The sequence below is a fragment of the Scomber scombrus genome, chromosome 11, assembly GCF_963691925.1.
Source record: "Scomber scombrus chromosome 11, fScoSco1.1, whole genome shotgun sequence".
NCBI classification, from domain to species: Eukaryota; Metazoa; Chordata; class Actinopteri; order Scombriformes; family Scombridae; genus Scomber; species Scomber scombrus.
Window position 1 is genome coordinate 23,646,655 of NC_084980.1, and position 13,344 is coordinate 23,659,998.

The following is a 13,344-nucleotide window of genomic DNA, read 5'->3' on the forward strand; positions in this document are numbered from 1 at the left end:
GGGTGAGGAGTTCATGAGAAGCTTTTTTACTTCAATTAAAGCTTGAAGAAAACATGCGATTTAAATTGGATGTGAGGCCTCATTTTTAGCACACAGGCACATTTCACTCAGCATTCAACACCATCACAGTCGGAGTTTCCAGAGGATTCGTCCTCCCTGAAACTATGACACAAACCTCAAAACCATTTTACTCTGAAAACAAGTAATATACTGTAGTTTTCCGAGCTTTGAGCCAGACGCAATAATGACTTCGGGCTCATGCCTCCAAATTCCCCCCCGTGCGGAGCCGAGCCAACAATAAATGTAATATTGATACAAAGATTAGATATTGTCTGGGATTTTTATTATTGTAACACCGAGATACATCTTGTTGTACTGTTATGTTTTCCAGGTTTCTGAGGCTTTGTTCCAGGTGAGTGATACATATTCCTGAGCTTATTTCAGTGTGCTTACTTATTGAAATGAAAGTCATATTATTCAGATGATCATCAATGTGTGTCCTAAAGCACTAACAGTAAGTAAGGTTGACCGAAACTGGAATTTTCAGGTTGATGATGGTACCGGTATTAGGGAGTAAAACAAATTCAAATATCGATATATCGGCCGATAATCATACATATACAGAATACATACATAAACACACATTTCTGCAGTGTTCTCTTGAATGTGGTCATCAAATACTTGCGACAAAGATATGCAATATAATGTGAGGCAGTATATTTTACAGTTTAATAATAAAAAATGTATTGTATAAAATCATAAATGCACACCAGAATTTTATAAATAAATATAAATCAATAAAAAAACACAGAAAAAAACAAATATATTAAACTTAAATTGGGGAAAAAAAGGATCAAATATACATAAAATGTTGCCAACATAAGTTGTTTTGTGGTTTTATATATATTAATTATATTGGACAACATAAGCACCAACACCAATAGATCTGTGTTATGCCAATATCAGCCAATAATATCATCTTACCGATATATCAGTCAGGCTCTAATAGTGACCCTCAATTAATGTTTTTTAATGTAATATTTGAGTTTGTCAATATCAACCAGTGCTAATTCACACGTATTATATCACATAACATCTATGGATATCATGATATGAGATTATATACTGTGATAAAATAATCTATTTACACTGCCGGCCACTGACTTTATCAATATTTGACAAATTTTGCAGATATGACATGTTTAAGTTAGTAGAAAAAGCTATAATACAGAGGTTAGTGTCTCTAAAACGTGCAAAATGTTGTCAGAATTGAAGTTACAATGATCAAAAAGTGGGTGTTACTTTTTTTCTGCTTGGAGAAATCTCATCTTTAATCTTCTTGAACGTTTGCTCGTTCTGCAGCATGTTTGAAACTTCACACAATCAAATGGAAAGTTGCTGTTCTGTTGCGCTGCTGTCACTTCAACTCGTCATGCAACTCTTAATTCTACGATTACATAAGCAGTCAGCATGGATACCGTCTCCTGCACACACTGGATCACACAATGCCCATCACAGCCTGTTTTACAATTACAAAGAGTTATATATTTATTGGACATTTCAGCTCATGCACTATATTGGATTCAAGTGTAAGAAAGTGACCGTGATAAGAATATCCCGAGTTATTTCACAGCTGCTACTGTACGTGTCACATTACCTGACCCTTCTCAGAGAGCTACGTTCCTCCATTCACCTTTATTTTTCTCTCTAACAAGGCTAAAAGCACACAAAACCTTATTTGCATGAAGTCAAAAGAAGAATCAGTATCCTACAAGCAAACTGAAGACGGTAGTTCAGCAGGGCTCGCCATCCTCCGCTCTTTATACCTGCCTCTCAAGTACTGAGAGACTCCTGCACTCCCCTCTGCCTGCTCACGATGAATTATTCAAAGAGGAGCGGACGATACGGTGTGACTTCTAGGTCACGATCATCACAACAAAAAAGACACTGCCTTAAACTTAAAACATGGCAGGGAAAGGCATTAATTATTCATGAAACCGGAGCAACTGCTTTGACATATCTGTACCTTAAAACATGGGCTCGACAGTACACTTTTTTCATATTACAGTTTCATCTGAATACCAAATAACTGAAGAGAGGATGCTCTAATAAATTAAACAAATACAATGCAATGCCACCACATTCCTGTACTATTGTGTATCTATTATAATCGAGTCCTACCTATTGTAAACTTTCTTTAAAAAATAATCATATAATATTTGTTTAAGAGCCAGTGCTTGAGCTTGAGTGCTTGTGGAGATGGTAATGAACTCACTTATGATTAAATGTAGTATATTACACACACACACAAACACAATGTGATTAAAGGTTATAGTGAATCTTGATGCAAAAATGAGACGGTTTTATTGAATTGTGGTAGAATAAACAGAATTTGTAGGATAGTGTGAAAAAAAGACATGCCGTCTCCTCTTAACCGATCCAGACGGAGAACCTTGCACATAAAGCACTGCGCTAGTTCAAAAGGTTATCAGCTTGCTACTCCAACATCGTGCTACAAAGTTTTCTTAAGTTCACTTTCATCTCCTGAGATTTATGTGTCAGGTCCATGCCTCCACCAGTCAGCTGGAGCTTGGTACAGGAGTTTCCCTCCCTATCCTGCAGGGCCTGCTGCCTGCTCAGACTGCCATCCAACTGAAGGCAGATTCTTCTCTGATAACTCTGCATCAAGTTCAAACTCTGAAACACAAACGTGACTCCTCATGAGAAGCCCGTGTCTATCTTCCTTCTTCCTCTTTTTCTTCTTCTTGCATTTGAAGCATCACTGATTTAACCTCAACTCTCATCATTTGTCTCTGCTTGCCAACTCCAGCTAACACTCCCCAGCCATTATAAAGAGCTCATTAAAAAGCTTAATAAAGAGGAACTTTTAAAGTTTCTCTTGACAGACACTTTAAAAACAGGACACAGTCTCAACTAATAGGATTTTTCAGTTACTAATTACATTACTCTGCAACTTACTGGAGGCTAAACTCCTCAGACTGCAGTCCTACTTTTGCAGGCTGCTGGCTAACCCTGCTAGTAGGCTAATCTCTCTGCTGGCAACTTCCAGAGGCAATGAGCTGAAAGTCTGTTACTGAGTCTGCAACGCGTGTGTGTTTATGCACGTAATGTGTCAGTAACTTCCATTTTTATGCTTCCAAGCTGCCGGAAAAACCACCATACCACTTTGTTCAATGCCACAGCTAGAATCCCAGAGGAAGTTTTGTGGGTTTACAAACAGTAGAACCACAATGGCGGAGCGCCTTTCTTTGAAAGCAGCAACACACGGCGATTATAATACGCATGCAGGCAACTGGGTGCTTGTTAACTGGGAGTAAAATGTGCAAAAACGAGCAGAAAAGAGCACAAACAGGCACCAGTATTCCCCACTTGTGTGCATTCGTTTCAAGTTTGCGCCATATTGAGTGCGCCTGCAGAGCTTCCCCTCCTCCTCCTCCTCTTCTCCGGGACGTCGCAATATTGTTGCCAGGAAAACAAAAGCAAGAAAGAATACAAAGTCGCCGCCACTTACCTTAGCGATGGCTTTCTTATATCTCATGACAGCCTGCTGGATGAGTGTGTGGACTTTAATATTTCCATCCCCGCACGGCACCACCACCCGGGTCCTGCCAAAACACACCGTGACTTTCATGGTTTAGTATCCGGGATCTTGTCCAGATTCCGAGTATCTGGAGCGGACGAGGAGAAATCCGTGTGGAGATAAAAAAGGGAGCATGGGGGTTTGTGTTTGCTCGGCTCCGAGGCTGCCCCGGTATTCCTTCACGGAGGAGAGGAGACTAGAGGTCTTTCCGCTTCTCCCCGCCGGACGACATTGTTTTCTGTGTGTTTTCTGACCACCTGTTTAGTCTCTCTCTCTCTCTCTCCCTCTCTCTCTCTCTCTCTACGCTCTCTCTCTCTCCGTGAGTCGGTCATGTGTTGCCTTCGAGGTACTGTAGGAAATGTCGGTACCAACACAGTGACCAGTGACAGAGGGTGCGCACAGTTGGCTCATATATTGTTTAAAATATGAGGGTCACTGATAAGCAAGGACAGAGCAATTCAAAAATATCTTTAAAAAATTTAAAAAAAATCAAATGTGCATTTTGTGTTTTTGTTGGTTTTATGTCATTTGAAATTACTTTTGCACTATTTAAAAAAAAAAAAAAAAAAAAGAACACGTAAAACTGAATGCCCCTGAAAATGTCAAATGGTGTAACCACAAAAGAATGATAAATATTAAATATTGTATCCACCTACAGTGTATTTAAGTAGACTGATACTAATAATTACTTAATTTTAAATAAATGTTAATGGTTCCTGATTTACATGATTCCCCAGATTAAATGTAATATTTAGAACAATTGTATTCCATTACCTTTATTTAATATCAAAAATGTATAATGTAAGATCATGCCAAACTAGTTGATATGGTGTTGTATTGAGAATTTAGTGTCTTTAAGCAAGTTGAATTATTTGGTACAAAGTTTTTATGGTTACACCTCTTAGACCTTTTTGCCATAATCCTCTAATATATTCTCTCAAAATGGATTAAAAGCAGAAATTTTATGCTGGGTCCACAAAGAAAAACCTTTAAATTTGACTAAACCACATGTACACAAAAAACGTCATTGACTCATGAGCAAATTGTTTGTGTCAAGATAAGAGTTTAACCACATTACAGTCATATTATTTTAGTAAAAATTTAATTGATTTTGTGAAATTCAATTTAGCAAAAAGTAGGATATATAGGCTCTATATATTGCTTCTGAAATTGTTTTTTTTTTTACTTTATTTTCTTATTTGACCTTTTGTTTGTTTGTTTGTTTGTTTGTTTGTTTGTTTCATGAGCTGAACAAGTTTTCCTCCTCTTAACATAATTTTCTTATACGTTTTACTTCGTTTTTGAACTTTTAGGTTTTTGTATATATTATGATCTTATTTATTTATGTATATGTGTTCATTTGTGTATATGTATGTGTATGAGCTATTGGATACGTGATGTAGTTAATGGATGGGATGTAAAGATGTAAAGTAGGAGAGTGGTGCTTTATCTACAGAGGTGTGCCATTTAGGTAAGTCTCTTCCAGTAATTAAATAATAATAATAATGATGATGTGGTGTATTATGAATCTGATCTAATTAATTATCTTACTTCTCATCTTAATGTATCTTGTAGCTGTCTAAATCAGAGCATATTTAGAGTTTAATTACATGGCCACCGAATATGTAATGGATGCCTACATTGATTAAAAAGCTCCTAGCTACTGCAAATCCATTAAGCTACATTAATGATGTGCAGTCTGTCGTCATCTAACTGCTGATGCAGCATTAAATAGACACCCAGTTCATTTCTGCATTATTTCTTATGCACTCTCCTCTCATTTTTTTTATGAATGCTGCAGAGATAATTAAAACTGGCCGAACTTGTTACTGCAATTAGTCTGGATTTGATGTTGTCACAGTCAGTTAAAATGAACAAGAGATGAGAAGAGAAAATCTCTATGTATAAGATGTGATCTGGCAGCGAAGGAGGCAAGCATCACCAGCATGAGCCAAGTGGAGGAAGAGATCGAGCTCCTTGACACAGCACAGCATTAAGCGTCAGGGAACAACACCTGAGCTCATTAACAGCTGATTAACAGCTTGTATTTTATATGTAGCCTTTAATAGATAGAGAAATTGAATGATATATTGTTCATATTCATGTGCAGTATGCAAATGCTTTTCAGGAATTCCCCCATAAATGGATAAAGAGAAGGCTATAATGAAAATAAAAGAAAATAAGTCCGAAAAGATGCTAAAAAATGAGATTGGAGAAATATCCTAACCTCCCTCCCTCCTCCCCTGCACCCTATAATCACCCTCCCAACTCCTTCTCCTTTACCCCCCCACCCCAGATGTTCCACTTCCCATCACTCATCCATCTTCTCCTCCTCTCCCTCATCTCCCTCCTTCCCTCTTCCTCCTCACAGTGGCTCAGTGATCAGAACTACAGCGTCACAAAAAAAGAAGAAGCTGCTGGTTTACCATCTGTCCTACTTCTTCTTTTGTGTGTGTGGAGCCCCCCCCCCCCCCCCCCCCCCCCCTCACAGTGTTTACATGGAAGAAGTCCAGGTTTATTCCAGTTTCCTCTCAAAAGACATGCAGGTGAACTGATCATGCTGTAAATAGAAATAACAACGCAAAACCCTAACCCTAACCCTTTTTCATTTAAATTTCACTTCACTTCACTTCTTCAGCTGCACATTAATTTTCACTACTGTGTAATATCAGTATTTTAGGTCTACGTCTCCTTTCAGTTCAACTGTGCAATATGTATATCATTTATATATTCTCACTTTAAATCTGTGCAATAACAATCTCAACTCAGGTATATTATCACTCAACATCAATATTACTTTTATTATTTACTTCTTTTTTTTACCATAATAGTTTTTTATTGCTTATGTAATTATTATTTATTGTTCTTTATTATTTTTATTGATGCTTTTCTACTGTCCACTTTACTGCTGCAATATTGTAAATTTCCCCATTGTGGAACTAATAAAGGAATATCTTATCTTATCTTATCTTATCTTATCTTATCTTATCTTATCTTATCTTATCTTATCTTATCTTATCTTATCTTATCTTATCTCCTTACCCTGACAGAAAAAGATCTCAGATATTTACCTTCTTTGATTTTCTGTACACTGAAGATGACCCACTACTGTATTTTGGCCTAAAACAATATCCAGGAGCCTGAATGAACACTGAAATGGATCAATAAATGTTATAAATAAATAAATAAATAAACAAAGGGACAAAGTCAGGTAAGATGCTAAAGAGAGATAAAAGAATGAAGGGAAGGAAGGTTTCTAGCTGTAATCATCCCTCATGTGTATACTCGCCATTAACAGATCTTTTCAAAATGTGTTTACAATGTGATGGAGGACAAAAACCTACAGTCCTCCATCTGTGAAAACAAAAGAGGGAAAGTATTTAAAAGATGATCTGAAGCTAATATTAATCTTCAGTCATCCATACGAGTCAAATCAAGTAGATATCTTTCAGCATTACAGTCTTTTAGTGTTTTTAGTCCCTCTTTTTGTTACTACTACTTCCACCACAGCTCAACAGGGAAACACAAAGAGGATATTTTTCACCTAAAGGACTAATTTTGCAAGATATACACTTGATTTGATTAACTCAGATGACTGAAGCCTAACATTATCTGCAGACAGACTATTAAATACATGTTGTGATAAAAACCAAGGACTGTGGATTTATTTCCCCATCATTTCAATTATAAGAGCAATTGAAGGGGATATTTTAATATCCAGTGTTCATTTCGGTTGGGACTGTTGTTTTTGGACAGACTTATAAAAATTGTGACCCTATCCTTTAATATAAAACTTTGTCATACACATAGCCCCAACTATTTGAAGCCATGACCTCTCAATGAAAAGTTGAACTACTAAACCATCTGTGAGAGCAGTTTGATGCAGTAATAAACTTCTACATCAAGGCAAGGGTTTATAAAATGTATAATACCAGCGAGGGTCTTCCTTTTCCTCCCTCTCTCTTCCCACCTGTATCGCATCTGGATTTTCTACAGTGCGAAGCTGCAGTTTACGAGGCGTATTTAAACGCATCAGTGGAGCAGGGAGAGCCACAGTTGCAGTCTGTCCCCCCGCTGTGGCCAGGATGGGCATTGTTTGGCGCGCAGCGAAGGCAACCCTGCATATGAACAGAAGACAAAGGTCGGTAGTATAATACGATCAATATAGTGACTAGAAATACATTTAACATATAGATGTATGTATTATATGTACTCACAAGGGCTGAAAGCTCAGTAAAATGACCTGAAGTGAGTCCAAAGTTTTTCTTGACTCCACTTTCTTAACAGAGCTGGTTTCAGATTAAGACTTGAGTTTAGATTTAATGTTATAATTAAGGTTAAGCAGGGATTAGATTTGCTAATAAGGAAATGACATGACAAGTAATTACGTTTTTTTTTAATACAAGTAGTGTAAATGTGTGTGTGTGTGTGTGTGTGTGTGTGTGTGTGTGTGTGTGTGTGTGTGTGTGTGTGTGTGTGTGTGTGTGTGCGCTCTCTCCATAGACCAAGATTTCTTTCTTTTTTTCCTGGCAATGATATATTTTATTACTACACTTAGTGACACATCATTGCTTGTTATGAGTCTCAGGTCGTCCTTTGCACCTGCTCCTTTACTATTTTCAGTAAGTCATCACGCCCAGGTCTGAAACTAAACCAAACCCCCCTAATGAAAAGCAGTCCAAATCCATCTGGGGAGCTTCTAGGGACAGCTGCCCCAGCACACGGACCACATGGATGGACTGAACACAGGGAGTAGGTCACTGTAAAAACAAGACATTCACCTGAGCCAGATGATTTTTATTACATTTTAATATTGAGATAATGACTCTTTTTTCAGTATGGATAGAAGAAGGAGAAAAAAAAGGAGAGCCACTGAATTTAAAGTATGTGGAAGGTGTTTGTGTGTGGTTTACATGAGCACTGATCAAATGAGATCACTCCCCCATCTTACGCCAGCATGCAGCTGGGAGGCTATTTTAACTCTTAACACAGCTGGAGCGCTCGCATGACACCAACCACAGCCTCAGCAGCCGTTGCAACAGATTAAACAACCTCAGCCTCGGAGAATATGAGCACTTGTTCATGGTTGGTGGTTTTTTCCCCCCAAAAGTAACACAGACAGGAAATGTGCAATCACACACTGGCACAAGGGAAAGATAATACATGGGATATTTTTAGTGGACAGGACTATTGTAGCAGTACAATAGACTTTTAGATTTCAGATAATCTGGTACAGAAGTAGTGAGTAGAACGTGCTTCCTTTTCTACATCGACCGCATGAGCAATAGTAGGAAGGTCAAAGGTTGAAACTACCTTTGTGGTTTGGAGTCCACAAGCCAAAGGGTGACAATATGGTGGCAATTTCTTTTTTATATAGTCTATGCCGGTGTAGAAGGGCTTGGAAAAGAAACAAGAGTTAAAGTTTCATCTTCTTGCAAACAAAGTGATACTAAATTTTTTTTGAACTTTATTTGAACTCGTCAACTGAGAACTGGAACTGGAACTGGGAACTGGCCACCACTGTAAACATGATGGTTTGTTTGTGTGTGTGTGTGTGTGAGAGTGTGTGTCATTGTTTGCATTCCAGTACAATTTAAAGTCTTTTGAAAACACTTTTGAAGTCCACCAAATCACAGACATTACACAACTTTTATCAATACTTTAAATAATACAAAATAAAAACATGTTCTAGGATTTAGTAGACTATTTAGTGATATTAAATAATACATTTCCACAAAAATGAACATCTAAGGCTTGTATTTAGGTTTCTTGCTTTCAAATGATAATAAATTCATGACGTTTATAATAAGTCCCTGTGCTTCCCTTATCCTTCACATTTTCTGAGTCCCACTTCAATATGCTCTCTGATACAACAGTGTTGCCAGAATTAATTAATAATAATAAAAAAAAGAAAACACTTGCTTACTCCCAGTAATATTATATCATCACACAGTGTGTAAGTCGGCCTGAATACACACCTTCCCATTTCTGCCCTTACTGGGTGACCAGATATAGCAGTAACACAGTTCTAAAAGACAACCAATATTACATAAAAAGCAGACACCGCATCATCAGACCAAATTTAGATCATCAGATGTGTCAAGAAACTAACAAATCTCATGAGCTCCCTGCGCACAGAGAATTAAACCCCCCTTTGTTTGTAGACTAAGAGCCACTGCTCCCATAAACCCCTGAAACACTCACTTTGGATTATTAGATCACTGGTTAAATAACTAAAGCATGAATATAGATGTTCCTCTATCAGATATGAAGCTTGTGTCTGACACTGCATCATATTTGAATCAGCAGTGACCTCTTGTGGTGCACAGTGAGCTATTACTGCTTTCACAATGCTTTGACGCTGTTATTCAGTATTTTCAAAATTTCCAATATCAGGTTTCAGTCATTTTCCCTCAAATAATGAAAATGTTTTTTAAGCTTCTTTGACAATGTCATAAACAGTCAAATGATGTAGTATCTAATACTATATATTATGTGTTACAGGATCATGCCCAAATGAGAAACAGATGTAGAGTATTATTTCTTTGTTAAGCACTTTATTAAACATCAGCATTTTCCAGATATAGATATATTGCAGTTCAAATGGGAATTCATCATATAATCAAGAGCTGACTTTTTTTTTTAAAAAGCAATGGGGATTCGATGCAGGTGCATTTTGGTTGACTTATTTGTGTGGATGGTTTGGGGTCGAGGACTTGGCACCTCAGACAACAAAAAAACTAACATTGGCTATCTGAGCCTCTAACCCTGAGGGGAAACCAGCCTGCAAACCCTCATTATGTCCTCAGGCACATCATCTGCAGCCTTCTGCATGATCTAAGACCGCAGACACGTTGATGTCGATCATGTCATCTTAGAAGTCATTCAGACAGAAATACAGCAGTCAAATCATGTTATTAATTGCCCCAAGATGCCTCATTTAATTATAATGTTTTTAATAATTTTATAATAGCGATTAATACTAAAAATGTATTGCTGTTTTGTACATTTGAGATATCTCAAACCTCAACTTGCCTTACTGCGAAATTTTACGGATTTGGCCAGTTAAGCTGCAGAGGCCACAACAAATTCCCAAATACCTCTTTGATGGTATTAACAGCATGTAATTGTGTTACGCGTTCATCCCAGGCTAATTTTGTGCTAAAGAGCTGTCTGGCCCGGGTCATATTTGGCTCCCTGCTGTCAGCCCTTTGTGCCTCCCAGGGTCCCCCTTCTGCTGCTGGTACTCGACCATCTGGATCCTCCATCCTCTGACTGCAGGACATGCCAAGGAGATGGAGAGGATGGGGACGAGGAGGAGGAGGAGGAGGAGGAGGAGGAGGAGGAGGAGGAGGAGGAAGGAGCGGTGAGGAGGGCAAGGGCCAGAATATCTGATGTAATATGGCTCCACTATTTGGTAAATGATGACACACGCAGACTTATGAAATTAAGGATAATCAAATGTTCTGTAGAGGGATTGTTGCTTGGCAGACAATCATAATAGAGGATAAGGTATTATACAACATGTGAATATGTAATGTTCAGAAATACAAGTGAGAAATTACAGTATTAAAGATTCAATAGGACAAATGGCAGGGAAATTAAAAACAGGAATCAGAAGTTATTCAAGTATATAAAGGCTGCCCAAAAGTATACAAATATTGTGTGCATCTGAAAAGAATTGAGAGAGCGTTAAAGAAATATTTTTGTTCCAACAGTTTCTTACACACATTACTTTAAATACAATTTGTTCAGTCCTGGTTTTGCTGAATGAAGTACTTTAATGCCACTCTGCTAGAGATTAAGGGATGGAGAGGGCCATGCAGAGCAGTGCTCTTTGATATCAGCAGGGGCAGTGTTTGAACAGGATGACCTCTCTCAGTACACAGAGAGACAGATGGCGTCTCTGAGGTCAGCCAGAATCAGATCTAAATAAAGGAATTCAGCAAGCACAGAACAAATACAGTGCACACACAGCACCGTGCACACCTCTATAACAGACTGAAATGTTACATGGAATTCATGACATTAGAAAAGCAGAGATGTTTGAAATGTAGTCCTATAAATAAATGGTTTTATACCATCGTCGTGGTGATTATGTAAGGTCACCTTGGATATGTATTTGGAAGTTTGCTGATAAAAGCCAAGATGAAGCAAACCTTCCATGCTAACTCTAGTTTTGCAGGATATATACATATAAAAACCATCTATATGCATTGTGGACACCTCTTTACCACAATGCAAAACTCTAAATTTGTACTTTAATGTCAAAATTCGCTTTACCAAAAGGTAAAATAAATTTCTTACCAACCATATAACAAGATATATTACACATTCTTACAAAGTATAGACCAAGTGTTGATGAAGTGAGTTTGTGGATATTACCACAGACACTTTTATATTATTATTACAATATTTCTTACATAGAGCAAATACCTTTTGATAAATCATATCATAAAAGCCTGTGGAATTGGAAAAAGATTTATTGTCTGATCGAGGCCACATATTTCGTATGAACTTTGTTCTGTATAAAATGTCTGTGCCTCTGAGATTAAAGCCTATTCTACTATTAGACTTACTAGTAATATTTTTTATTGAAAATGGCAAGTACAATTTGTTTGACATAAAATGTAACACATGACTAAATGTTGGTAAGACCTGTTGTTGTGTTGCTGTCCTTTCAGCCAGTAGGTGGCAGCATATACTCTGTAAACATGTGACATAACTTTTTCCTTTTTTGTTTTTTTTTTAAACGGGAAAATGTGAATTAAAATGTGCTACTTTAATTAGGCTACATTGGCACATCTAGTTTACCTTATTACCAACTGGATTGATTTCTAGTGGATTACATTTAAGTAGCCTAATTCTGTTCCCCACCTTCAATCTTTGTACAAAAAAAAGACACATTATTAAAAAAAATAAAAATTTTAACTTTTTGGTTTCTCCTAGTAAGATAAATTATCCTTTATTTTTACTATATCACACATTTTAGCAGAACTTTATTTAGGCCCACTCAATGTATGAAATCAGTGGATAACTTTGGTCTAAACTAAAGTGGGCTATTAGATTAAACATTACGCATGACAATGACAGGACAGTATGCATATGACAATACATTTCTTTATCTTTATCTTTATTTTACCCCCACTTTTAAAACTCTCTCTCTCTATATAAGTGTAATATATTTCTTAGCTCCTTTATTTTTACTATATCACACATTTTAGCAGGACTTTATTTAGACCTACTCAAAGTATGTAATCAGTGGATAAATTTGATCTAAACTATAGTGGGTTATTAGATTAAAAAATAAAAAGACACAACACATTTTGGTAGATTTCTATTTATTCTAATACTTTTCACTGCTGACAGGTGAAATCTTCATTATTTTACCCACACTTTTAAGACTCTCTCTCTCTATATAAGTCAGGGGCGATTCTAGGATCAGACCTTTAGGGGGGCTCAGCTCCTAATGACAATTTGACATACAATGCCCTGCAAGTGTTCAAAATCCCTGCTAAACTACTCATTTCACTGGATAACGTAAATTACAAAAATAAATATAAATACATAGTAGAGTGGTCTACTACTATAGTGTATAATAATAATGGTTCAGAATAAACAATGACATATTTCTACAGAGATGACTCTAAGATAGTTAATGAACTCTGAGGGGAAAGACAATATTAATAACAGAACTATCCAAAGTACATTAAACCTGTTGCATAAGTGTTTGTCCCATCTCT

At 37.0% G+C, this 13,344-nt stretch overlaps 1 protein-coding gene across 5 annotated transcripts in view; it reads right to left on the bottom strand.

The window, feature by feature from the left end:
- The window catches only part of LOC133990255 (partitioning defective 3 homolog), a 260,186-nt gene extending 256,381 nt beyond the window's left edge, over nt 1-3,805 (bottom strand). For all 5 annotated transcript variants that reach the window (XM_062428507.1, XM_062428506.1, XM_062428503.1 and 2 more), the window contains exon 1: nt 3,533-3,805. In XM_062428507.1, the coding sequence (XP_062284491.1) occupies nt 3,533-3,652 (120 nt within the window). In that variant the 5' untranslated portion in view covers nt 3,653-3,805. The remainder of the gene's footprint in view (nt 1-3,532) is intronic.
- Nucleotides 3,806-13,344: the final 9,539 nt, after the last annotated feature.